General features: G+C 42.2%; 1 protein-coding gene across 2 annotated transcripts in view; it reads right to left on the bottom strand.

Moving 5' to 3' along the window:
• The window catches only part of LOC112254456 (apoptosis-stimulating of p53 protein 2), a 59,683-nt gene that overhangs the window by 7,773 nt on the left and 24,280 nt on the right, over window positions 1-27,630 (bottom strand). Inside the window, exons 4-14 of one of the 2 annotated variants that reach the window (XM_024427072.2) lie at window positions 26,696-26,766; window positions 26,089-26,190; window positions 23,592-23,751; window positions 23,276-23,457; window positions 21,653-21,817; window positions 21,354-21,395; window positions 9,708-9,755; window positions 8,856-9,051; window positions 3,846-3,956; window positions 3,485-3,609; window positions 2,877-3,282 (exon numbers count right to left, since the gene is read on the bottom strand). In XM_024427072.2, the coding sequence (XP_024282840.1) occupies window positions 2,877-3,282; window positions 3,485-3,609; window positions 3,846-3,956; window positions 8,856-9,051; window positions 9,708-9,755; window positions 21,354-21,395; window positions 21,653-21,817; window positions 23,276-23,457; window positions 23,592-23,751; window positions 26,089-26,190; window positions 26,696-26,766 (1,608 nt within the window). The remainder of the gene's footprint in view (window positions 1-2,876; window positions 3,283-3,484; window positions 3,610-3,845; window positions 3,957-8,855; window positions 9,052-9,707; window positions 9,756-21,353; window positions 21,396-21,652; window positions 21,818-23,275; window positions 23,458-23,591; window positions 23,752-26,088; window positions 26,191-26,695; window positions 26,767-27,630) is intronic. The other variant, XM_024427081.2, reaches the window with a different exon arrangement.

Here is a 27,630-nt window from a genome sequence, read left to right as displayed (position 1 = left end):
GTCGGCCCTGCATGAACCTGTTTGGGATAGGGGGCCGCATTTTCACGTTTGGATGAAAAGTGTGCCCAGAGTAAACTGCCTGCTACTCAGTCCCAGTTGTTAAAAACCTGTTAAGCCTACCCCCTACTTTTTCGAACATTCTGTTAAAAATCGCGCAACATTTCAGCGTCCTGCTACTCATGCCAGGAATATAGTATATGCATATGATTAGTATGTGTGGATAGAAAACACTCTCACGTTTCTAAAACTGGTTAAATCACGGCTGTGACTATAACAGAGCGTGTGTTTCATCGAAAAGCGCAAGAAAAACTGATCACTGAAAACTGGAAAAAATATCCATGCGCCACTTGCATGTATTGTTTAAGGGACACCAAATTAAATGGGGCCCGAGATTGCAAGTCCTACAGCTTCCACACGATGTCTCCAGTCTTGTCAATTGCCTCGCAGTTGTTTCTTGGTCAAACGAAGAAGAGAGACCACTTTCCATCCGGTCTCCGACAGGAAGTTTTGGAAGAGAGATTTCGGAACATGCTTTGAAGACGTGGAGCTATTGAATACACATCGCCCCGTGATCAATTTGATAGATTATTAACGTTTACTAATACCTAAAGTTGGATTACAAAAGTATTTCGAAGTGTTTTGTGAAAGTTTGTCATCGACTTTTTAATTTTAAAAAATGACGTAGCGTTTTGAAACTGTGTTTTTTTCTGAATCACACAGTTTCAAAAAATGGATATTTTGGGTATATATGGACCGATTTAATCTGTATGGAGGAGTGGGCCAAAATCCCTGCTGCAGTGTGTGCAAACCTGGTCAAGAACTTCAGGAAACGTATGATCTCTGTAATTGCAAACAAAAGTTTCTGTACCAAATATTAAGTTCTGCTTTTCTGATGTATCTAATACTTATGTCATGCAATAAAATTCAAATGAATTACTTAAAAATCATACAATATGATTTTCTGGATTTTTGTTTTAGATTCCGTCTCTCACAGTTGAAGTGTATCTATGATAAAAATTAGAGACCTATAAATGCTTTGTAAGTAGGAAAACCTGCAAAATCGGCAGTGTATCAAATACCTGTTCTCCCCACTGTATATATATGGGGGATAAAACCATCCCAGCTCTGCAGATTTTGCTGCTAAGAGACAGAATCATTAGATACTTTGTTTTGGTACTGTCCATATGTAGCTTGTTATTGGTCTCAGCTTCAGAAATGGCTAAAGAATTCCAACATTTACCTGGAGCTAACGCTGCAAATAGCACTGCTGGGTGATTTAAAAAGTCAAAGTCAATCGATCAATAATATAATAATACTCTTAGCAAAAAAAAAGTATCTTTAATTTATCAATATGTAGAATCTATGAGAATAGAAAGGTTCAGAACGTTTGTGAAACATCACAGCACAATTGAAAAATATATTGCAAGTAGAAATCCAACTGGATGGTCTTCAGAGATAGATGGGAGGTGTTGATTGGTGCTGAAGGATGGGACTAAAAACAAACAAAAGTTACCTATTTTAAAATATACTGTGTCTATAAAATGTCTATATTTCGTATAAGCTGGAAGAAGAAGCCTAAGTGTTGTTGTCCATTAGTTTACTCCAATTAGGGGAGGGATGGTAGGGTTAGGTATTCTTTAAAAAAAATATATATATATATTTTTTTAAATATAGGATTTATATATTTACAAAAGAAATATGGGGGATTGCAAATAATGCAGACAATTACATTGATGGAAGCCACAATCTATCTGCAAGCTGATCTATCCCCCCCCAAAAAAAAAAAAAATATTTTCTTTTTTAGGGAATAGATCAGCTTTAATATTGCAGATAGATTGTGGCTTAAATCAATGTAATTGTGTGTGTGTGTATATATATATATATATATATACATATATTAAACAAAAAAAACTAGGAGCACGCTGCATTAAAACAGACAACTGAAGAAAAAGCAATTATTGAGGGAGCTGCACTACACTAAAAAGATCTCCAACGTGTCGCAGAGGACAAGCGGCAGCTATCCAAGGAGAGACTCAACACATGAAGACCCCATGGAGGACAATCATACTCGATGGAGATGGAGATGATGTGGTGTGTCAACATGTCAGGTTGGTGGCTTTGCCCTGAAGGAGTTCCACAGGGATGACAGGCTTATGGACTCTTAATAAATTGTGCAAGCACACTAAAAACCTCACTTCTGAAGATTGAGACAAAGCCAGTCTCCGATAGGACCAAGGGTTTATTCTGATCATTTGACCTGACCAGTAATACCTCTAGATGCTCGTCAGATCCTAAAAGTAGTTTGTCTTATCATGACCAGGGCATCAAGTTTTTCCTAGCCAGAGCAGAGCAGATCCCGGAGAGTTCATGTCCTCTGTTTCACTCAAGAGGAGAAATCCCACAGGTGATACTAACTCATTACAAACCTAGTCAGACATATCTGCATATGCAAACCGGTAATAGTAACAGGGTGATGATGAGGATTACTTTGATGTTTTACTTAACGATTGCCATGCCTCGGGGATTATTACCTTTAATTAGATTCACTAACTGCAGCTTGTTCTGAGTCAGGACCCTCTCTTCTCCACTGGCTAAATTCAATGACTGTACTCTCCTAGGTACTTAACATAAGACTGACGGCAGCCTGCTTTAACCTTTCTGTTAGGAGTTACTCTTGCAGTAAGTGTAAAACAGAGAAAAGAACAGAAGCAAGACTGGTTCTAGTACTCTGGTGTTCAGTGAAATGCTTTGGAGCCATGGTTCACACATCTTTCTTGATTGACAAAGTCTTAAGACAAATAGCCAAATGACTCCAGACAGACAGTAGCCCTGATGAAGTCAACAGGAACAGAAGAGGAACCAGAAGGTAGTCTTACCACTGACAAATCCGTTGCCGCGGCTCTGGCTCCTGTTGAGAGCCCCCTGCAAGGCCGGTGGGAAGGGCTTGCCTGGGGTGGGCTGCTGGGTGTACATGGAGTAGATGGAGCTGGCTGTCAGGGTCTGGGGCTTGATCAGGTCTTTAGGCAGCTCTGGGGTGAAAGGTCTGACGGTGGCGGCCGGAGGGGGGTCCTGCTTTGAGGGCAGGGGCAGGGTCTGGCTCTGGGAGGGGGGCAGGGAGACATGGGCCTGTGGGCCCCCCTGGGATTGCTGGTGCTGGCTGGGAGGCTTGGCCTTGGGGAAGGTGCCTGTGTTGAAGCCTGGCTTGCCATAGGGGGCAGCACTGTGGGCTTTGGGTTTACTGGCAACGGGTGGGGGAACCTTAACTGGGGGTTTAGCAGCAGACTGGGGAAAGGAGGATAGAGAGGAGCTGGTTAGACCACAGAGGAATGGCATGCACACACACACACAACTGATCAAGGACAACTCCTGATGTTAAGTGTTCATGTTTAATACATGTTCAGTTTTCTGACATTCTGGGCACCATCCATTGGGTCTGCAGTAAAAATAGCTAAGGGGCATTTTTGTTGAGATCCACAGTTCTTACCTGGGAGTCTCTGACCAGGTCGTCACTGCTCTGGTTCTTGCGGAGGGAGGCGGTGGGCACTTCAGTGGGCTCAAACATGGAAAAGGGACGCACCCTCCTGTCCTTCTTCATCTCCTCAGTCTCATCTACACACACAACAACACAGTGTAAAACATAACTATGCAAACATACAGGGAAAACAATAGCAAAACCCTATCTGGACTGTGTAAGTAATTAAGTGCATATTCAAGGAAAGTGGCAATTTGAGTCTTCATGTTTGGGTGGGTTCGCGGATATGATTTGGCCACTACATATCTGGTCATCGTGTTGTTGAGTCTACAGTCATACTTATGTGTGGTTGTTGTGCTGTGGGGGTGGTTACCTTGCTCTGTGTTGGGGTTGGGGTGAGAGGTCATTCTGGGCAGTGTGGAGGATGACCCATGAATACTGCTGTTGGGCTCTGGTCCAGAAGGGCCCCACTCTGACAATTTAGCTGAGAGAGGGGGTGAGGGTGGTGGTTAGGAAGTTGTGGTTTAAGGGGTGTTTTCTAAAAATACTTTCAATTGAAACCAATGGAAGGCAAAATATATTTAGAAAGGGTCTGGCCAAAGTGGGCTATATAGGAATACCCTGTGGCAGGATCTTCTCTTTTCTCAGCAGAATTAGGACAGTACAGGAGCGCAAAATGTGGTAGAACTAGCTAGTTCTTTCCATCTTTCTAATTTCCTCAGTAACTGATTTAGACCTGATCGGGCCAGCCGAAACCACATGGTTGTCAGACTGTCAGTTCTTCTGGAGATAATGTGTTCGTTCCAACGGACCCATTTAGAATGCTGCCGGATCCAGAGTGGAAGGAGAATAGCAACAGGCACGGTTTAATTCAACAAACAGGCAGTATTGCCTCACAGCAACACATACAACAACAGAGATCTGGCAGAAAGAGAGATGACGATGACAATACTAAAGAAAAATGTTTCTTCCATAACAAACATACCCCCTCAAAGCATATTTCCACGCCCACACAACTCTCTCTCTCTGCTCACATAGAATCTACTGAAAGGGTAAGAAACCGCAAGGACAAGCAGACACACTCACACAGAGCACACCACACCAGAGGGAGTGTGTACTTTTTATCTCAGCCCGCAGCTCTTTTAGAGGCTTAAGCAAGAACATGGATTCTAAAATAACCAAAAATGCACGAGAAACAAAAAGCAGAGGAGCCTTAGATGTCCAGATATCTAGTGTTAAAGATTCGGTCCGTTATAGGCCAGAGCAGTGGGCCCAGTGTGGGCATGGTGAGGGGTGCAGGTATGGCTGGACCCGGGGCCAGGCAAGGACACTCCCTGTCGATGGAGGAGAGCTCTGGAGGGGTTTGGACCGGCTACAGATTCACCTCTTTCCTCCCCTAGGTTTCACTCTTTTTTTCTTCCAGATAAATAAAAAAAATACACCAGTTTCATATAAGGACCAACAAATGTACAGCAGTTACTTTAACTCCTGTTTTTCCCTCATTTTGCACTGAAGAGGAAGTGTAAAGGAAAAGATGGACCGATGAAATGACTAGTTTTGATTTCATATCATAAATGTTTATTGATGCCTCTCCTTGACACACGCGCACACACACACCTCCTTCTACCAGGGTAGTTCTTTAAGGCGGACTGAACGAGTGAGTGATCAAGTGCATGAGTAAGGCTGAGTCATTCTGTAGATAATAAACAAAGACCAACCAATGTGCTTTAACTGGTTTTGTGTGTGTGTGTGTCATTAGTGTGGCATTTATGCAACCTGACTGAATCAAAGCTCTTATTGTCAGTGTTGGGGTCAATTTCCTTACATTTAAGTAAATTCAAAAAGTGAATGAAAATTCAATTCATGAGTTAAAAAGTCCTCATGGGACATAATCGGTTGACTGAATATGAAATGGAAATTGAGCACAATATCTCCACCGGTATTCTATTCAGCCCAACAATTGAGTCAAATCCATTACTCACTTGTGAGCAAAATAGTACCGGATTTGTCATTCCTACTCAGAAGCACTGTAGAATTTGGATAGGGTAATCTGAACATCGTATCAATTTGCACAACTCTCCCCTCTGGTGGAATATGTATGTCATTACAGGAAGGAATGACTACTCTACTAAAGGCTTCCTTCCGCATGCCAAGAAAAATGTAATTGAAGAATCCCTACTGTTGACCAATGACTGATGAATGGGTGTAGACTTCGGCTACCAAAATTTGTTTGCATGAACAGCCAAATAAAAAACCTTGCTGAAGACCAAAACCCAGCTAGCACAGTGGATCTGGGCCGATTCCGGCTGAAAGTCAGAGCACTCGGCTGAGAGTCGGAGCACTCGGCTGACGTTATGTGGACTGAGTCTGGGCCGCCTTTGGCAGTATTACTTATGGCTAAGATGTAGGGATTCAGCTCGGCCGATTCCGGTGTGAGTTATCAGGCCAAAATGTATTACTTGGGGCTCAGGCTGATTGGGGCTACTCTCTGGCAGATGATTACACAGGCTGCTTTATATAATTAATTAACATTTAATTATTTATTTTTCCATATTTTCCTCATTGTTTCTGTGATCAAAAAATACAATTAACTTTTAAATGAAATTCTTTAAGAGTCCTGGGTAATATTTTGATACTTGTGCAAGGCTATTGATAAGCATTAAAAACTTTGTGGATGGAACTTCCCGAGTGGCGCAGCGTTGCAGTGCAAACTGCGATTCTACAGATGCGGGTTCGAGACCCGTGCCGGCCGCGACTGGGAGACCTATGAGGGGACGAACAATTGGCCCAGCGTCGTCCGAGTTATGGGAGGGTTTGGCCGGCCTGGATGTCCTTGTCCCATCACCCTGTAGTGACTCCTGTGGCAGGCTTGGCGCACGCACGCTGACACGGTCACCATGTGTATTGTGACGGCCCTGAATTATTCTGAACCGTCTCAGTGCAGCTCCTTCCAATAGGGCGCTTTCCCTTTAATTCCCAATTAAATAGCCAGCATCAGCTGCGCAAAAGTGGGGTTGTGATGGAGACGTGAATGAGGATGTGTTCAACCTTCAGTGCCGAAGCTTCTCTATTCCGTTTGTTTTGTTGCTGTTAAACGTGTGTTTTGTAGCCTAAGAGAGTTTACCCAGGATCGGATCCACTCTTTGCGTCCGTGGACTACACCTCTCCGTTCTTCGTGGCCTTTCTCGACTGGAGATTTATTGGCGGATTGGATTGTCTGACTGACCGACTGACTACCACCTTTTTGTATACGGTATTTCATTTGTTTTGATGTGATGTATACTGTGATTTATGTAGTTAGTTGTAGTTGAGGACTTAGTAAGAGTTGATACGCTTTAAAGTTCTGTGGTAAAATAATTGTTATATTGATTGTATGTTTAATACTGGGTTTACGCTACACGGAATGAACGGACAAACATTGCGTGACAAAAGTCACTTGAGTTCACTGAACTCCTTTACCGGGCTGGACTCTTTTTAGGCCCGAGGTACAGGACATTTCTGGAGGAACCAGAACTCATTGTGATATTATTATGTGTGTGTAATCATTGTTGTTGCTGATACAACCCACGCAAAAGAACATAGTTGTTTTTGAAGTTCTTTCCAATGTTTTAAGGGTTTATGAAAAGTTTATTTCCATCCTGACTTTTACATAAGTCCTTTGTATTGGTGTAGACTTGACGGACCAGATGGGACTCATTCCCACCCAAACTAAAAGGAGAAACCAATGTTTTCTCTGGTAGGTACAACCTACCTGGCACCCCTATAAATAATAACCTCAAGTCAAAACCGTTACAGTATGGTGTTTCCTCCAAGACAATTTTTTTTTTTGTGGATGGGTATCATTTATTTGTATAAAATGTATAATAGTACTATTTAAAATGACTAAATCCGGTAATTTTGTATACATTCAATTTGCACCGGGTCGCTTCTGGGCGGGATTCTGGTAAGATGCCGGCAAAGTCGGCTGAATTCTGTGAGACGGAAACAGTCCAATGTACTTGGGACGATTCTGGGCAGTCATTCACTTTGATTCCGGGCCGAATCTGACACCGGGCTGATTCAATCAGTTCCGGCTCCCCGGAAGAGAGCCACTTCTGGGCGGGGAACGAACAGAAACATCACAGAATGGCATCATAATATATGCACAAATAGTTCTGAACTGTTTCGGATGAGATTCATGTAGATGCCTTTCGTGCCAATGTAAAGGTAACTGCCAAAATAATGGAAACACGAGTACATTATGGATACAACATTTTTGAAAGCAGGTGCTTCCACACAGGTGTGGTTCCTGAGTTAATTAAGCAATTAACATCCTATCATGCATAAAAAATGTTGGGCAGGCCATTATTTTGGCTATGCCCCCATAGGATGACAATGCCCCCATCCACAGGGCACGAGTGGTCACTGAATGGTTTGATGAGCATGTCAACGATGTAAACCATATGCCATGGCCGTCTCAGTCACCCGATTTCAACACAATTGAACACTTATGGGAGATTCTGGAGCTGGGCCTGAGACAGAATATTCCACCACCATCAACAAAACACCAAATTATGGAATTTCTCATGGAAGAATGGTGTTGCATGATCCTCCAACAGTGTTCCAGACACTTGTAGAATCTGGGTATTGAAGCTGTTTTGGCCCATCCTATTAGAGACTATGTTGGTGTTTCCTTTATTTTGGCAGTTACCTGTAGATTAGGTAAATTCATAGTAGCTATTTGACCAATCTGAAGAGGATACTACAGAGCTTTCCCTGGTTCAACCTCTGAATGCACAATCACACAGCAACATGAGGGCTGGTATTCCACCCTGGCAGACATAAGTCACCATTTAGTTGCGGAAGAATTATGGATAAGGAGAAGGTAGGCTATCATCTCAGACGGGCACCACAACACAGCAACATAACCACTGATTCAAGGTCTAGTATCTTTTCAATCCCCTGAATGGTTCAGGTTCAAATTAGCAGGGTAATGGGATCCTAGATCTATGGTTAGGGGAATTGGTAGAGGAAGTAGCCACACCAGAGCACCAAATCCATAGGTTACCTTCTGAGCTCAGAGTCACTTTACAACCGGAGCCCATCTACCAACCGGAGTATCTCAGAATCCTCAGCTCCTGTTAAGGGTGGGGAACTCAGTCCCATGTCAAACCTCTTACAAGCTCGTCATCTGGATTTTATGCATCACTCAGCTTAGGTAGAGATATAGAGTACCTTAATTAAAAGGAGACTGTGAGTGTAAGAGGTGGAGTGGAGACTTCAGCAGAAGAATTGACAGGAAAACATTTGCCAGGGCCAAGAGGTAGGAAGTGAGAGGGGAAAGGTGAAATGAATGTGTATGATGAATGATGAATGATGTGTAAGGTTAAGGTCACTGTCACACCTGTGTTGGCCTTGCCCTGGGGATCTGGTTGTGCAGGCATGTTAGCGGTGCCGTCGGGGTAGACAGCAGGTTTGACCAGCAGCTCGTGTCTCACTGGGCCGCGAGGCATGGTGGACGACTGGATGTACGGGCCGACAGCCGCCACACGAGAAGGACCCTGATGCTGCTGCTGACTCCCCGGACAATCAGAGGGCAGCTAGAGGGAGAAAGAGAGATGGAGGGAGGGAGAGAGAGAGAGTTAGAGAGACAGTTCAGAGCAAGCCAAACACACAGATCCAGCTTGTCATCAGTGTGGAGGAACAACAGGGTCACTCACTGACAGACACCGTATGTAAAAGAGTGAAAAGTACAGCACAAAAACAGAAATAATACATTTTTTAAGCATCTCCCTCAGCTTGGTAGTAGATTAAGCTGTTAGTCTTTTTGCCACTATCCTAAATACACAAGTTATGGATGAAAATATGATAAAAGCTCATTTAAGGGAGCTAAACAGTGTTGAAAAATACTCCAACTACCCCACATAAAGCCTGATCAAGTTGAACTCTGAAACATTTAGAAAAAAACAGACCAAACTATCAGCTCTCTTTTACGTTCCAATATAACCAAAGTCTTTCTCCGAAAGTTTTTGGTTCAGAAAACAAACTTTAGCAGTTGTGTAAAATGAGGTCTTACGCAACGGAGCAGATTAAATAAGTCAAGCCCGTGCCCTTTAAAACAAGATCAAATCAACTGCACTCCACTACTGGAAACAGAAATGCAGATAATCCTACGGGGGCTGCTGCTCTACCAAGTCAGGCTGAAGAGATCAGTGTGTGTCTATGTCAGGTCCAGCTCTGCCATTAGTTACTGTACCTGGGGATGAGCGTCTTTTGAAGTCCTCTCCTTACCAGGGTAGCCATTCTTGAGAAAACAAAAACACAAAATGCAACAGCAGTTGAACACACTAGTAGTCAAACCCCATACAAGAACATAAGTCGCTATTGATCAGTTCCTCCCATATGTTCAGACAGAGCGAGGTGAGGTGATTCTAGGCTGACATCTTTCAGGCTAGCGTTTCGCAACCAATGTGTTTGAAACATGCCTTCCAGGTGATGTCAGACAGACCCTTGCTGTGTCGTTGGCCAGAGAGAAGGGTAAATGTAACAGCTCTTTGTGGCCGCCTGAAAAAGCCCTGCTCATTATAATTCGAGGCAGACTGTCACTAAATCCCCTCCTCAAAGAGTCCTGCTCTATTCAGCCTTCAGCTTCTTTGCTTTCATCTGTAATAACTACAGTACATACATATTACACTTTTACCTCTTCAGCTCTCTCCCTTTCTTTACCTCAGCTCTTCCCTTCAACATAGGAAGACTTCGAAAGATGGTGGACTTCTTTAATCATGTATTACATTACTTTCTACTGGTTGTAACTGACAATTAACCTGTCAGTCTATGTTGTTGTTTTTTGCTTGAATTGCTTACGTGTTCGCTATGTGGGGGAAATGGTAAGACAAGCAGAACTACGTGGCTAAGAACTGTTGTAACGGGGAATATTATCGTAGCAACACACTTGTCGTGTGAATGCAATCCCACACTGTGTTAGCTAGGTTTTTCATGTCTTCGGGTGTAGTTCGTAAAGGTTGAAGCATGTATGTTAGGATGGTAACGTTATAATAATTAAGGATGAAGCGTACATTCATGCCAGGAATAAAAAGTGTTTTTGATTTCCTCCCTTACGTAATAAGCATCCAATGAAGTATTTTTCTTTTATTCGTGTGTTTAATCTGATACTGTTATGTCCAGCTAAACGTTTTTTATGTATGTAAGCACTTCAGAGTTATATCAAGCTAATAAGTGACTCATAAGACAAGACAGTTGTAAGAGTGTGCTTAACTGTATTCTCATTTATTTTATAGTTCTAATGGAAGGTGATAATTCTGACTAAAACTACAGGATAAAACCGCCAGTTAAAATCAAGGAACAGTTGTGCTCGTGGTTACTTGAGGGAGCTACAGTGAGAACTCAATGCTCTTCACAAGCAAGAGAGAAAGAATAATCTCACCCAGCTGTAAAACGTCTACAAGATTCCCAATTCCTGGTAAGCCCTGTCATCTGCCAGATAGGAGTTTTGCACCTACCTGCAACCTAAGAAGAAAATCTCCACATAAGGAAGTGTCGTGAAGCAGCATAAGGTCAATGCTAACAGGAAGGTCAGACAAGCAAGTACAAGTCAAGGTGTTTGAAGGTGGTCCTATCCTTGTGAACTGCTAATAAGAGGCTAAGTTTACAATTCGTAAGGGAGATAGTTGTGTATTTCATCAAGACTTGCTGGTATTATGCATCTGCTCTATCTATCTGAATGTATCACTGGTATGTGTATTACTGGAAAAATATTATTTGATACTTACTAAAGAATATATATATTGCTACAAAACATTAAGGGTTAGCGTACACCTATTAATTATATTTTCACCTGTAAGTTAAGTGTAATTGTTTGGTAAAGTGTTTGTTCAAGCTTTTGTTACAAGCGTTATAAGTGTTTATATCACGTACCGAGGTTTAAATTACAGTGAATTAGAGTATAAATGACATACTTATCCAAACCTTATCTAGAATGTCAGTAAGAGGTAGTTTCACTAAAGGTGACAGGGGATGGGATGGGTCAAGTTGAGCAGCCGCAGCAACACCTCGGGAACATCAAACCTTCATCACAACAAACAGAGCAGCAGGAAGAGACCCAGACCAGTGTGGAGTCATGGCTGCCAGCGAATGATGATACAGAGGCTGCTAATGAGACATCACAACAAGAGCCACGAAGAGGTGAGAGGGTCCGCAGGTTAACTGAAACGGGCAGAGAACTGAGTGATGAAAGGTTTGGCCCTGCCTGGGGGTGACCTCGGATGGGGCCACAGTGTCTCCTGACCCCTCCTGTCTCAGCCTCCAGTATTTATGCTGCAGTAGTTTATATGTCGGGGGGCTAGGGTCAGTTTGTTATATCTGGAGTACTTCTGCTGTCCTATTCGGTGTCCTGTGTGAATCTAAGTGTGCGTTCTCTAATTCTCTCCTTCTCTCTTTCTTTCTCTCTCTCGGAGGACCTGAGCCCTAGGACCATGCCCCAGGACTACCTGACATGATGACTCCTTGCTGTCCCCAGTCCATCTGACCGTGCTGCTGCTCCAGTTTCAACTGTTCTGCCTTATTATTATTTGAACATGCTGGACATTTATGAACATTTGAACATCTTGGCCATGTTCTGTTATAATCTCCACCCGGCACAGCCAGAAGAGGACTGGCCACCCCACATATGCTCTCTCTAAGTCTCTCTTTCTTTCTCTCTCTCGGAGGACCTGAGCCCTATGACCATGCCCCAGGACTACCTGACATAATGACTCCTTGCTGTCCCCAGTCCATCTGACCGTGCTGCTGCTCCAGTTTCAACTGTTCTGCCTTATTATTATACGACCATGCTGGTCATTTATGAACATTTGAACATCTTGGCTATGTTCTGTTATAATCTCCACCCGGCACAGCCAGAAGAGGACTGGCCACCCCACATAGCCTGGTTCCTCTCTAGGTTTCTTCCTAGGTTTTGGCCTTTCTAGGGAGTTTTTCCTAGCCACCGTGCTTCTACACCTGCATTGCTTGCTGTTTGGGGTTTTAGGCTGGGTTTCTGTACAGCACTTTGAGATATCAGCTGATGTACGAAGGGCTATATAAATACATTTGATTTGATTTGATTTGAAAGGTGGAGACAGCTTGAACATCGTTTCAGGGTCAGCTATGAGAAGTGGAAGGCTCTTGTAAAAGGAGGCAAAACGGTCACTGACAGGCTGTTGCTCTGAAGACCTATTACAAGACCTCCTAAGAAAGTTCAGCCATACCTCTACAGAGCTAAACCTTGCCTATGTAAATTTGCGTCAAATCGACATCCCCGACAATGATATCCGCCGCAGAGTTGATACTTGCGAAGCTATTACAAGGTCTATTATCAAGACTGTAAGGTGTCTGTTAGAAAGCAGGGAAGAAGGTCAAAATAACCAAATAGAAGAGCTGCACTGGAATGAGAGCAATTCCTTGTGCATGTCCGAACTCTCACATAAGTCAAGTTTCAACTATCAGCACTCAATTGCTTCCTCCCAGTCTCAAAGCAACTCAAAAGGTCACCTCCGGATGCTCAAGTGTGTCATCTGTCAAGAGACAAGAGGCTGTGGCAGAAGTTGCTGCTAACCAAGCAGCTTTAGGAGTAATGGTTAAGCAATAATGCCAACTAGAAGAGCTTTAGAGACTTGAAGATGAAGATAAGAAGAGGACAGCGGAGTGTACGAGCAAGATGAATACTCAGAGGACGAGAAGAGAGAACTACTCTAACTCCAAATCTGTGAAAGAAGTCATGCACAGAAGTTGCTCATTTCAGAGTCTTTCACCACAACATGTTGTGACAAGCAGACAACAAGAAAATGGCACCAAGACCACAGAATCCATCAGCGTAAGCCGCCTCCCCATACCAGAACCAGTAACATTCAACAGAGAACCACTCTTTCACTGACTGGAAGGTCTCTTTTTAGACTCTGATAGACAGGAAGAACATAACAGCAACTGAGAAAATATGCTACTTAAGAAAATATGTTGGTGGGCCTGCCAAGAAGACCATCGCAGTTACTTTCTGTTAGGAACAGAGTCAGTCTACCATGCTGTGTGGACCATTCTTGAAGAAAGGTACGTAAACAAATTCCTTATCGCCAAGTCCTTCAGAGATAAGCTCAAAGCATGGCCTAAGATAGGATCCAAGGACAGTATAGAACTTAGAAACCTTGTAGACTTTCTTCGCAGCTGTGAGGCTGCTATGTCTCAGAATTAAGGCCTTGAGGTGCTTAATGACTGTAATGAAAACCAAAAGATCCTCGCTAAACATCCAGATTGGCTAACTTCAAGATGGAATACAAAGGTCATAGACATCTTAGAAGAAACTGAGACCTTTCCTAGCTTCAGCCAGTTTGTGAAGTTTCTCACGAGAGAAGCCAAGATCGCTTGCAATCCTGTAACATCCCTGTACGCTTTGAAACCAAGTGAAGATGGGGAAACCTAAGACACCAAGGATTCAAAGCCCTGGAGAAAGGGTATTAGCAACAAACTCTGATGAAAAAGGTACTGTTACTAGTTGTGTCTTCTGTGAGAAGTCAGGTCACAGTCTCCACAAATGTTGGAAGTTCTTGGATAAGCCCACCACAGAGCGACAGAAGTTTGTTCAAGGAAATAAATTGTGCTTTGGCTGTTTAAGGCCTGGGCATCGTTTGAAAGATTGTGATAACAGGAACACCTGTGACACGTGTCAGTGGAGGCATCCATCCTGCATGAACGAAGATCATACTAAAAAAGGTCAAGGGATAAGAAAGAGCCCCCACAAGATAAGGGGACAAGAGCGTCAAGTGAGGCCATATCTAACACAGCTGTAAGGGACATTAACACCACTCAAACCTCCACAATCATTCCAGTATGGGTGTCAACCACAAGCGAGGGAAGTTCTCATGTACGCACATCTTGACACCCAGAGCGACACCACTGTTATCCTTGAAGAGGCAACAAAAGCTCTCAATACAAGGAAGGAGCCAGTACAACTGAAACTCTCTACAATGGCTTCAGGGAATACCATTGTGCCCTGCCAGAAGCTGTCTGGTTTGCAGGTTAGAGGGTTTTTCTTGGAGAAGAAAATCCCTCTGCCAACAACCTACTCGAGAGAGTTTATTACCGCAAACAGAGATCATATTCCCACTCCAGAGACTGCAAGAACACGATCTCATCTTGAACACATTGCAGAGGAGATTGCTCCTCAACAGAGCTGTGATGTTGGCCTCTTAATTGGCTACAACTGCTCCCAGGCTCTCCTTCTAAGAGAACTTGTGTCTAAGGTAAATCAGCCTTTTGCTCAGAGAACAGACCTTGGCTGGAGCATAGTCGGCCGTGGAAAGCCATGCATCGACTATGGCGATGCTATTGGAGTGAGTCATCGGGTTATCATTAGACAGGTGATGCAAAGACTTCAATCTTCTTCCAAACTCACAAATCAAGTACACTATTTTTGTAGAACACACGTAAGAGAGGTAATGACAGCACTGGACATTATCAAGACGCTTGAACATCCCTCTCTCTCATGAGAGCCGCAGAAGAGGACCTCATATCTCAAGAGGATATCTGGTTCCTGACAAAAATGAAAGCAGGCATCAGATGCAAGGACAATGGACATTACGAGATGCCTCTGCCGTTTAAGGAAGAAAGACCCAACCTGCCGAACAATAAGACATGTGCAGTTCACCGTCTCAAGTGCCTTGAAAGGAGGATAAGGAGAGACAAGCAGTACTACAAGGACTACACAACCTTCAAGGAAGAGACCATAGCTTGTGGAGATGCTGAGAAGGTCTCCGAGGATGAAATTAACAAGCATCCAGCATGGTACCTCCCGCACCATGGGGTTTATCACCCACAAAAGCCTGGGACGATACGAGTCATCTTTGACTGCTCAGAGAAGTTTAGAGAGACATCCTTGAATGACCATCTCCTTACTGGTCCAGAGTTGACAAACACATTGCTGGGTGTCCTTTGCCGTTTCCGTAAGGGTCCAGTCACAATCATGTGTGACATGGAGCACATGTTCCACCAGTTTCATGTGAAAGCAGAAGACCAAGATTATCTGCATTCCCTTTGGTGGGAGAACGGAGATCTAGAGTCTCAAACCTCAGTGTATTGTATGAAGGTCCACTTGTTCGGCGCAGCTTCATCTCCTGGTTGTGCCAACTACGGTCTCAAACATATTGCTGCCAAAGGACGAGGAAGCTTCAGCGAGGAGTCTATCCAGTTCATAGAAAGGAACTTTTATGTTGATGATGGGTTGATGAGCGTATCGTCTGTAGCTGAAGCGGCCCAGCTGGTGAAAGAAGCAAGGGAGCTTTGCAGCATCGGCAAACTTCGGTTGCACAAGTTTATCTCCAACAGCAATGAATTTATAGCTACAATTCCCAAAGAAGAACGTGCAGAGGGTATCAAAGACCTGGATATGGCTCTGGGTTAACCACACACGGAGAGAGCACTTGGTGAACTCTGGTGTGTCACATCAGACAAGTTCCAGAGTGCTCATACCTCAGAACAATCAGCACAGCAGGATAAGTTCATTGCTCCCTAGTTATGGGGAAGTGGAGAGTCGCCCCTTCCAAGGTTACGACCATACCACGACTGGAACTTTCAGCAGCGGTGGTAGCTGTTTGAACAAGTGACATGCTCAAAAAGGAGCTAGAAAAACAAGGTCAACAGGAATACTTCTGGACAGACTCGAATGTATTTCTTGGCTACATCAACAATGAAGCCAGAAGATTCCACGTCTTTGTAGCTAACCGTATTCAACGCATTAAGCAAAGCACAGATCCCGAACAATGGAGATATGTGACCTCTCAAGAGAATACTGCGGATCACGCTTCCAGAGGTCTCACATCAGAACAGCTCACGGCTTCCAACTGGTTCACAGGTACAGACTTTCTTTGGCAGGAGAAACTTCCCAAAGGACAAATCAAGGTGGGAGAGATCTGACAATGACCCAGAACTGCAGAACCCCTTCACAGAAATCACAGGTGATTGGTGGGAGTGTAACTGACAATTAAACTGTCAGTCTATGTCGTTGTTTTTTTGTTTGAATTGTTTACATGTTCGCTATGCGAGGGAAATGGTAAGACAAGCAGAACTACGTGGCCAACAACTGTTGTAACAGAGATTATTATGGTAGCCACACACTTGTTGAGTGAAGGCAATCTCACGCAGGGTTAGCTAGGTTTTTCATGTCTCCGGGTGTAGTTCGTAAAGGTTGAAGCGTGTATGTTAGGATGGTAACGTTATAATAATTAAGGATGAAGTGTGAATTCATGCCAGGAATAAGAAGTGTGAAGTTTGATTTCCTCCCTTACGTAATAAGCATCCAATGAAGTATTTTTCTTTTATTCGTGTGTTTAATCTGATACTGTTATGTCCAGCTAAACGTTTTTTATGTATGTAAGCACTTCAGAGTTATATCAAGCTAATAAGTGACTCATAAGACAAGACAGTTGTAAGAGTGTGCTTAACTGTATTCTCATTTATTTTATAGTTCTCGCGGAAGGTGAGGATTAATTCCACTACGGTGTGTGGTTGAATTATTAATTCTGTGAGTTTTAGCACTGCAGATTGGAGGGTGGTCTAATGGCATAGAATGTGTTTTGCTTAGTATAAACTTTCATCCAAAGCAGTTTACAAAGCAGACTATTTGTGATTTGTTTCAGGAAACTAGGCGCATGTCGTACGTCACTACTTCACAGGAGTGGCATTTGACCGTAAACATTTATTTTTGATCAGAATGCGTTTTTTTGGCAGAAATGCCTTAATAACAAAATTGTATTCCATCCATAAATATGAAAACAATTATTAAATTACGAGCCTAGTTGGTTTAGCCACGGATAAATACAGGAACCTTCCTGCTAGCCATGATTGGCTGAGATAATGAATGGGCTGGACATGTCGAGAGATGAGTTTGGATTGGTCTGCCATGTAGCATGCTTCTGTCTATAACATGAGTGTTGACAGTCTTTTCTACCTCACTGTTTTTGAAAGATATAAAGTTAGCCATTGAGAACAACAAAAGTGTTCTACTTTCCTCAACAACATTGATGCTCTGAAGTGATGGGCTACTTTCTGCACACACCACGGTCAATGTAAACCGGAGTGACTTGACACAACGCTGGTCAAACAATATGTAGCTAAACAAAACGGAGTTAAATGGTTCCAGTCTGCCGTGAAGCGTTCATCCATGAATACGGGTAAGAGTCCAGCTACATTTTCAGATGCGTTTATAATTTTGTCAGAAAGTCGCTTTTATTGCAAGTTAAAGCATACTGTTAGTTAGCGAGGAAACGTTAGCTGCTGGCTCACTAGCTAACATTACTTGTATGATATGTGTAGTGATATTTTTTAAATCAGAAACCCATTTGCATTGCTAGTAATAGCCTAATGTTAGCTAGCTAACATTGAACCTACTTTGTTAGCTTTAGCTGCCTGCAAATTCATACTACATCTATGACAATGTTTGTATGACTTGGGATTATGCAGGTTTGTTGATTAGCTAGCTACCTAGCTAGCTACATGTCTAAACAAAAAGACTCCACTTCAAATGGATTATTACATGACCCATCAAATTAGCCAGGTGTTTCTGGGGTTGATTGCGGCCATCTACTGGATTTCATGAACATGTGTACATGTCTAGACAAGTGTAACCCATCCATTTAGCTAGATGTGTATGGGGGGTGGTTATAGCATTTCCTTCAGATGACCCATCAATTTAGTGTGTCGGGTAAGCGTCATCTATTAATAATAAAATATTTATAAAATATTTTTATCTGGACACTTCTGTTTTTGATATTGCTACTGTGCAAGTAACCACTTCACTGTACCGCTGACACCTGTATCCTGTGCATGTGTGAAATTAACATAGATTTTATTTGATTACCACATGGCCTCACATGTGAATCCTTAAAGAGTTGGGTGGGGCTTAAGAGGGTGTGAACGATACTGAATGGGTTTAGACAAAGAGATCTCCAGTAGGTGTACCAAAACATTCAAGGGACATTTTCTCAAAAGTGGGGTTACAAGTTTATCAACTTTAAAACCAGAATTACTTTCCCATTGTCCCCAACTGCAGTGTACGATATACCATGCTCTAGCTCTGAGTTTATTTTATCTAATGTAAAAAAAAAACACTTTCTAATGTTGTTACTTAAGACCGAATCAAGGCAGTCGGTCACATTTGCACATATACAGCTTAATATATACTTTATGACATTCTCTATGCAAATACCATATGAACCAGGGAATATTGTGATCCGTATCATGCACACTTTTAAGGAAACATTTTAAACTTCATCATCTCCAGCACCATACCAAAATGTGAAAATGGTGCGTTTCTTTGTTACGTAAAAAAACAAGAGCTAAGTGTTTCTGATGACACCATCTGTGTGTCACTGCATCCTGTGATTTAACCAACTATGAGTAGGCAAAGGTTAGCAGTAGTTGGTTAAAATCACATAATACACACCAGATGGTTTTCCGATGACATTATCTAAAAACACTTTGTGTGTATATTTATGACTGCAACACATAGAATCCTGGCATTTTCACATAATATTATGTTGATGTTTGGGTGGTGCAGGAGATTAACATTTGGGAAATGTCCCTTTAAATTATAAAACTTGGATTAGTAGGCATAAAGTTACTCAACTGGACAGATAAAGTACCTTCAGAAAGTATTCACACCCATTTACTTTTCCCACATTTTGTCGTGTTACAACCTGAATTGAAAATGGATTCAATTTAGATTTTCTTTGTCACTGGCCTACACACACAACACTCAATAATGTGGAATTGCGTTTTAAGACATTTTTTACAACTCAATTAAAAATGAAAAGCTGAAATGTCAACCCTTTGTTAAGGCAAGCCTAAATATGTTCAGGGGTAAAAATGTGCTTAACAAGTCACATAATAACTTGTGTGTGCAATAATAGTGTTTAACATGTTGAATGACTACCTTATCTCTGTACCCCACACATACAATTATCTGTAAGGTCCCTCAGCCATGCAATGAATTTCAAACACAAATTCAACCACAAAACACCAGGGAGGGTACCTACAGTATTGCTCGATGGATAAAAAAACAGATATTGAATATCCCTTTGAGCAAAGTGAAGTTATTAATTACACTTGGGTTGGTGTATCAATACACCCAGTCACTAAAAAGATACAGGTGTCCTTCCTAACTCAGTTGCCGGAGAGGAAGGAAACCGCTCAGGGATTTCACAAGTTTATTGGCTGTGATTGGAGAAAACATCAACAACAGTGTGGTTACAAAGTGTTATGTTTGGGGAAAATCCAATACAACACATTACTGAGTTACACTCTCCATACTTGCAAGTATGGTGGTGGCTCCATCATGTTATAGGTATGCTTGTAATTGTTAAGGACTGGGGAATGTTTCAGGATTTTTTTTAAAGAATGGAGTTAAGCACAGGCAAAATCCTAGAGGAAACCTGGTTCAGTCTGCAAACCATCTGACACTGGTAGATTAATTCACCTTTCAGCAGGACAATAATCTAAAACAAAAGATCAAATCTACACTAGAGTTGTTTACAAAAACTTAACTTGGACTTAAATCTACAAGAAAATCTAAGACCTGAAAATGATGGTCAAGCAATGATCAAAAACCAATGGCAGAGCTTGAATAATTTTCAAAGGAATAAATGGGCAAATGTTGCACCTTCCAGGTGTGGAAAGCTCCTTAAGACTTACCCAGAAATACTCACAGCTGTAATCACTGCAAAAGGTGCTTCAACAAAGTATTGACTCAGGGGTGTGAATACTTATGTAAAGTAGATATTTCTATATTTCATTTTCAATACATTTGCCAACATTTCTAAAAACATTTTTTCAGTTTGTAGTTATGGGGTATTGTGTGTAGATGGGTAAAAAAATATATATATATTTAATTAATTTTGAATTCATTTAACAACTAAATGTGGAATAAGTCAAGGGGTATGAATACTTTCTGAAGGCACTGTAAATCTAGACTCCCCACATTAAGTTAGTTTGATTGAGATACAACATGATAGAGTTATCAAGGAGGAAAGTAAAGGCTGATGGCTATTCATTTGACAGTGGTTTTGTTTCTCTATTAAAATACCATTGATCGAGGATAGATTTTGTAAATTGCCCACCACATGAAACATGTAAAATCATGCCTGGAATTTACGAACATAATTTACGAATTTGAGTGCCCGAGCAAATCATCCACAACCACTCTGAGATTCCATTTGACAAACACTCCTCGCCCTTACACGTTGTTCTAGTACACTAATAGCTACAGCAAATCTCATTTGTCCAGACAATTTCCTCACAAAATCTTTCAAAGTCAGATTAAAAAGTTCCATGTTTACATAGATTAAAAAGTGCAATGGAAACCACAGGAGTCAAAAACAATTCAGAGGAAGAGGGGCAGAGAGATACCAGGCAGTGATACCATCTCCTCTGGCATTCCTGTCTGTCTGCCTGCCTAAGCTCTAGTCTCCTCCCCTCTCCTGGAGTTGTTTTTGCCAAGTTGGGCTGAAGAGATGGAATGTTGAGTGTAAACTGAGATAGAAAAATCAAACCCGTGACAAGAATCAAAACAATGATTCATTCCATGCCATTCATGTCCTTCAATCCTGATCTTTGGGAGCCACCAGGGTGCAGGCTTTTGACCCAGCCAAGCACCAAAATACCTTGATCAGGTGTTAGTACTGGGCTGGGAAAAGCATCTCCCCACTATGTGGGTCCCAGGGATGAGGGTTGAAGAACGCTGAATAGAGAGAGATTGAAAAAGTGAACTGTGGAAGGAGATATCTGAGTGTATTTCAGTCCTGTGAGTCAGTGATTTGTTTGTCAGTGCAGAAAGGCAACAAGAGACAGGTTTGAGGCGTCTTACTTTTTTGATAGAGGCCGGCTCTGAGGGCCAGGGCATCTGGGGCTTTCAGAGGTAAACAAAATACAGTTGTGTTTATACTCTGCAGCCCCAAGGGGGCGCTCAGGTTATCAATTTTGATAGGGTGTGCTTCACGATAAACATTTCCATTTCTTTCACAAAGTCTTGAGATGTCAAAGTAGTAGTTCTGCACTCATCTGTGCGCATGTGTGTGTGCGAGTGCACATGTGTTTGTGCGTGTGCATGCACACTATGTGTGTGTGTGTGTGTGTGTGTGTGTGCGTGTGTGTGTGTACACTCACAGGCAGGTTCTCTTTCTGCTGCAGAGCGGCCTTCTTCTTCCAGAGGCGGTCTCGGAGCTCACTGACCCTTTTGTCCATAGAGGCCACCTCCAGGTTGCGCTTGTTCAGACTCTCTCTCTGATGCTGCAGCTTTGAGTTCTGCTCCTGGTTCAGCTTGTTACGCAGCTAGAGGGGACAAGAGATGGCATGTCGGAGAGCTGAACTAGGATGGAGGACAGGGTAGAGTACATACAGTGCGCTATCAGAAGTATTCATACACCTTGACTTATTCCACATTTTGTTGTGTTACAGTCTGAATTAAAAAATTGCTAAAATGTATTTTGTTTCTCACCCATCTACACCCAATACCACATAATGACAAAGTGAAACATGTTTTTAGAAATGTTAGCAAATTTACTGAAAATTAAATACAGAAATATTTGATTTACATAAGTATTCAGACCACTGAGTCAATAAATGTTAGAATCCCCTTTAGCAGCGATTACAGCTGTGAGTCTTTCTGGGTAAGTCTCTAAGAGCTTTGCACACCTGGACTGTACAATACAATTGCACATTATTCTTTTTAAAAAATCTTCAAGCTCTGTCAAGTTGGTTGCTGATCATTGCTAGACAGCACTTTTCAAGTCTTGCCATAGATTTTCAAGCCGTTTTAAGTCAAAACTGTAACTAGGCCACTCAGGAACATTCAATGTCGTCTTGGTAAGCAACTCCAGTGTATATTTGGGCTTGTGATTTAGGCTTTCCTTCTGAAAGGTGAATTTGTTTCCCAGTGTTTGTTGGAAGGTAGACTGAGCTAGGTTTTTAGGAAGGACGCCTGTATGTTTGTAGTGACTGAGTGTATTGATACAGCATCCAAAGTGTAATTAATAACTTCACCGTGCTCAAATGGATATTCAATGTCTGCTTTTTTTTGTTTTGTTTTACCCATATACCAATAGATGCTCTTCCCTGCGAGGCATTGGAAACCTCCCTGGTCTGTGTTTGAAATGCACTGCTTGAATGACGGACCTCTCAGATAATTGTATGTGTGGAGTATAGAGATGAGGTAGGTCATTCAAATATCATGTTAAACACTCTTATTGCACAAAGAGTGAGTCCATGCAACTTATGTGATTTGTTAAGCAAATTATTACTCTTAAACTTATTTAGGCTGGCCATAACAAAGGGGTTGAATACTTATTAACTCAAGACATTTCAGCTCATTTTTAATTCATTTGTAAACATTTCAAAAAACATTATTCCACTTTGACATCATGGGGTACTGTGTGTAGGCAAGTGACAAAAAAAAAAGAAGAAGAATCGCAATTTAATTTTAAATTCAGGCCTTAAAATAGCAAAATGTCAAAAAAGTCAAGGGGTGTGAATACTTTCTGAAGGCACTGTATGAGGCTATGAACCAGTGGTTCTGATGGCTCAGTTGATTAGTTAGGGCATGGTAGTAGAGATAGTTCAGGGTTTGAGTCCCACACAAGCCACACACAAAATGTACGTGATTTGAAATCAGACCTGGGCTAAATAGCCCACATATGTAAAACCCTTTCTAACATCTGAGCTCCTGGGATTTAGTTCAAGTACAATGGAATTTTCAATTGTCCCTCATCTGCAAACTCCAATCATACACACCTGTAGCTCCTTGTAGAGGAGGTCCAGTTCAGCCACAGAGCTCTGGTTGTCGTGGAAGGAGTCCATCTTGCCGTTCTTGAGCATCTCCAGCTGTCTGCTGAGCTCCTCCACCTTGGACACAGCCACCACCAGCTCCTTCTGCTTCTGTTGGAACAGACTGTTCATCTGCTCTATCTCCTCCACTAAAGACGAGAGGGAGGAGGTTAAAACCAATCGATCAGTCAGTCATCCTACACAAATCCACCAATCAATTCACCTCTCAATCAATCCAAACAACAACCAATCCCTTGCCCATTCATAGCAGCACTGTGCTCACCTAGCTTGCCGTTGCTGAGGCGTTTTTGCTCCACCTGGCCCTTGAGGGCCCGGACCTTCTTCAGCCTGGTCTCCTGGTTCTCCACATTCTCCTTGAGACGCTGCAACTTCTCCTGCTCGGACGCTTGCTGCTGCTGTCTCATGTAGCGCAGACGCTGCTCCTAAAGACAGGAGGAGTAGAGGAGAGATTGCATTATTACAGTGTTTTTTGCTGCCTCTGCTGTGGCTTCAGGTAGCAGACACTGCTCCTGTGGAGGGGAGAGTAAGAGAAAAGAAAGAGGATGGTTACGGAGGCCTGTTGTTTTATAAACCATAGCAGCTGCTCTTACACCTTCCCCGAACAAAGTCATTTTTTTACTTCATCATTTAATTGACAGCCTACTATATAATTGTACATGTATGTACATTTTGGTGTATCTATGACCTGTTTTCATACAGTACCTGTCATTGGATATAATTGAACATTTGAATATCACTACAGTCAAAGTTTAACAATGAACTACTCATTGTGCCATAAACGTGACATGTATTTCCTGAGAAAGGTTATACTTTAAAACAGTAGTGTATTTTCCAGCAAGGCATATTAACTTGGCCGCTCTCCTGGTTGATCAAATCAAATCTATATGTATTCTTACAGCACATTTCAGACATGTAATGCAGTAAGGCATGGATGAGATGCAGAAAATAGTAAAAATAAAGAAAAACCCTTGAATGAGTAGGTGTGTCTGAACTTTTGACTGGTACTGTTCATGCCAACTTGCTTTCTCAGAATAGCATAACGGACCTGCAACTTTGACTTTCTCCCACTTCCGCTCGGCCTTTCTGCAATTTCTCTTAAATGTATTAGTTTCCTCACTCATCTAAGGGGCTCTATGTTTTGATGTGGCCTTTTTCAACTTTACTGGAGCTATGGCATCAATGGTTGCCCTTAATTTGATATTAAAGTGATCCATTAAATCATCACAAGAGGAAGGTGGAGTATTGTTCATACACTAAAAATCTGCAGCAACTTCAGAGGTAAGATAGCATTTCTTAATTATTAATGCATTCAGTATTATCCTGTGCTATGGGCATCAAGGTAGTAAAAAATACACATTGGTGATCAGGTAAAGCAACAAACAAAAGAGGACATGTCAAAAGAAAGCCCCTTGGTAATAACCAGGCCTTGTTTATGGGTGGGCACAGTAACATGTTGGATAAAGTCCACAGAGCTCAAAAGATTCATACGTTCAATGGCCTTGGAGTCAGTCTCTTTGTCAACATGAATATTAAAATCACTCAAGACAATGACTTTGGCATAGTTCTTAAGGACAATAGACAATAGTTCAGATACATCAGTAAAGAAAGTGGGTTAGTGCCTTGGCGGCCTATACAGGGTGATGGCCAGTACTGGTGGCTGACATTTAAACAGTAAAACATGATGCTTAAAACACCCAAAGTTGCCAAACGAAATGTCCTTACAGCGGAGAGCATTAGTAAAAATAGAGGCTGACCCCACACCCTTTTCTGTTAGAATATGAAAAGCTGTAGTCCGGGGGGTAAGATTCAATAAGAGCAGCACAACAGTCTGATGACAGCCATGTTTCAGTGAGACACATGCAATCAACTTTGCACTCAGTAATGGAGGTCATTCACAAGAAAAGGTTTTAGTTGTGATTGCTCTAACATTTAAAAGCGGCATATTCAATGAGTGTGGGCCACTCTGCCTCAAGGGAACCAATGGAATAACAACCAAATTATTAATGTTTACAACCACGTTTTCTGACAGTCTCCAATCTATCAAAATGGTAGGAGATGACAGTTTTCATAAACTCACTCGGAACCCCAAGCCATAAGACTGCTAAATAGTAAAATAATGGTTACCCAAACTATCTGCACTGACCCAACGCACACTCACTAGACTACTGTATATGCTGTATACACACACACACACACACACACACACACACACAGCTCCATTGTGCATTTTATTTTATTCCTTGTCTTACTATTTTATTAAATGTTTTCTTTGTATTATTATTTTTTTACTCTGCATTGTTGGGAAGGGATCATAAGTAAGCATTTCACTGTAAGGTCTACATCAGTTGTATTTGGTGCATGTGACATAACATGTTTTGATTTCCCTGTTTGTTACCTTCTCCATCACTCCACCTGCTCAAGGCCATCCCATGAACCAGATGCTTCATCAAAAGGGTTATCTTGCAATCTCTTCCTATTCCTTAAAAAAAATTCTCCCTGATAACTCCCCTTCTCAACTTTTCTCTATCACTTTGTCCTAGTCTTTAATAGTCCCATCCCTCTGTCTCACCCCATCTCTGTTTTTCAATCTCTCCATTTATTTCCATCACTTTACCCACCCTCTTTCACTTTCTCTTGCTCTCAGCATCTCCCTCTTTCATCTGACCCCACTTGCTCTCTCTTGCTTTCCTTCTTCATCCATGTCTCATTAGCCCCTTTCCACCCCCCTCTCTTTCTTTCTACTCTCCCTCCCTTGTTACCTTGGAGGCGAGGAGTTGTTGCTGTGCATCTATCTGCTGCTGCTGTCTGGCAGCCATTTCCTGCAGCTCAGCCAGAGTCATGTCCATCCGTGGGGCCGACACCTGCACAACAGACAGAGAGTCAGTTACACACGCCAACGCACACACACACACGAGAGTTGGTAAAGTAAGACAAACACTGAATAGTCTACGTACAAACACCCTCTCTCTCTCCAAACCAAGAGAAATATGTGTTTTGCATCTGTCAGGACAGGCCTGAAGCCAAGTAGAACAAGTACAGTCTCTGCATGTGGGTAAATAGCACAAGCTCAAATATAGGGATTTCTTTTTGCGCGATTGGTGACACAGGAGTAACCAAACCCGTTTTTCCCACTCCTCGTCTTTGGAAGCTATAGCTGTTACAGGTTCAAAAGTCTGAAACTAACACCAGCATACCAAGAGCAGGGAGAGGAAATGGTCAAACATAGCCCAGTCCAACGAATCATAGGATAGGAAATGTACACTCTGCAATTAGCAACTGTATACTGCACACGGTGAGTGGCTGAATGAAAAACTGTTTTTAAAGGTCTCCAAGTGTTTGTCTAAAGTCAATGGTTTCTGAACTCACCCCGTTCTCCATCCGTCTATCTGAGGGGCTCTTCACTCCATTCCTCTTTGAGTCTGATCCTCGGGAGCCACCTGAAACACACCAAAACCTCAGTCAAAGACACTCGGAGAGAAGAGTAAAGTAGCAGAAGTTTTTTTGGGGACTGGAAACATTAAAAAGCCACCAAGTCTGCTTAGGAAACTATGAGAAACTCTCGCAAAGTGTTCGTTGGAATTAAAGCTGATATGAGTGACTGAAAACGCAACTGCTCGCTCAGATACCATACACTGACACACGTTCTGCAAAAGGTTCCTTCAGCTGGAGAGTAGGGTTCACAAGGAGGTTACACAAATTCAGACTGGCCAGCATTAGCAACGAGCTAAACCACTCAGCCAGCACAAAGAGATCAGTGTCGCCAGAGACAGGTCATAATCTCCAAATTTACTACAGCACTCTGGGTTTCTGAAGAGCTGCTCATGGAGTCAAAATGTGTGTGGGTGCACATGCGTAGCGTATGTGTGTAGTTGGGGAGGTTTTAGGGAGCCAATGAACCTGATCTAATCCCTTGAGCACCGACCCAAGATAAAGCCTTTACCAAGTAACTTAAATAAAAGTTTTGGACAACCTCTGTTACAATCATGGGCTATGCCTGGGGACTACTCTGGGGCAAAATAATACGCTAAAACTAACTCTGGACAAATAATTAGCCTACACGGTAATGATATCACATTGACAAATTAACTTAATAGGCTACTTAGTTAACTTAATGGAGCAAATAGCCATCTCTTTTGGTAGCTAGCTAAGCTCATTTTATGAGAAAGAAGAAAGGAGATGGGAGAAAAAAAAAGGCTAAGCCCTCTCTATAGGAGAAAACAAAATGCTTAGTTAGCGGATTGTATCACAAGGCTAACTAACAAGGCTAACCATCTCTATCGGAAAGAACGCAATGTGAGCCA

This window comes from Oncorhynchus tshawytscha, linkage group LG01 (assembly GCF_018296145.1).
Source record: "Oncorhynchus tshawytscha isolate Ot180627B linkage group LG01, Otsh_v2.0, whole genome shotgun sequence".
NCBI classification, from domain to species: Eukaryota; Metazoa; Chordata; class Actinopteri; order Salmoniformes; family Salmonidae; genus Oncorhynchus; species Oncorhynchus tshawytscha.
Note: the sequence above shows the minus strand (reverse complement) of the source record. Positions and strands in the feature narration are given on the sequence as shown.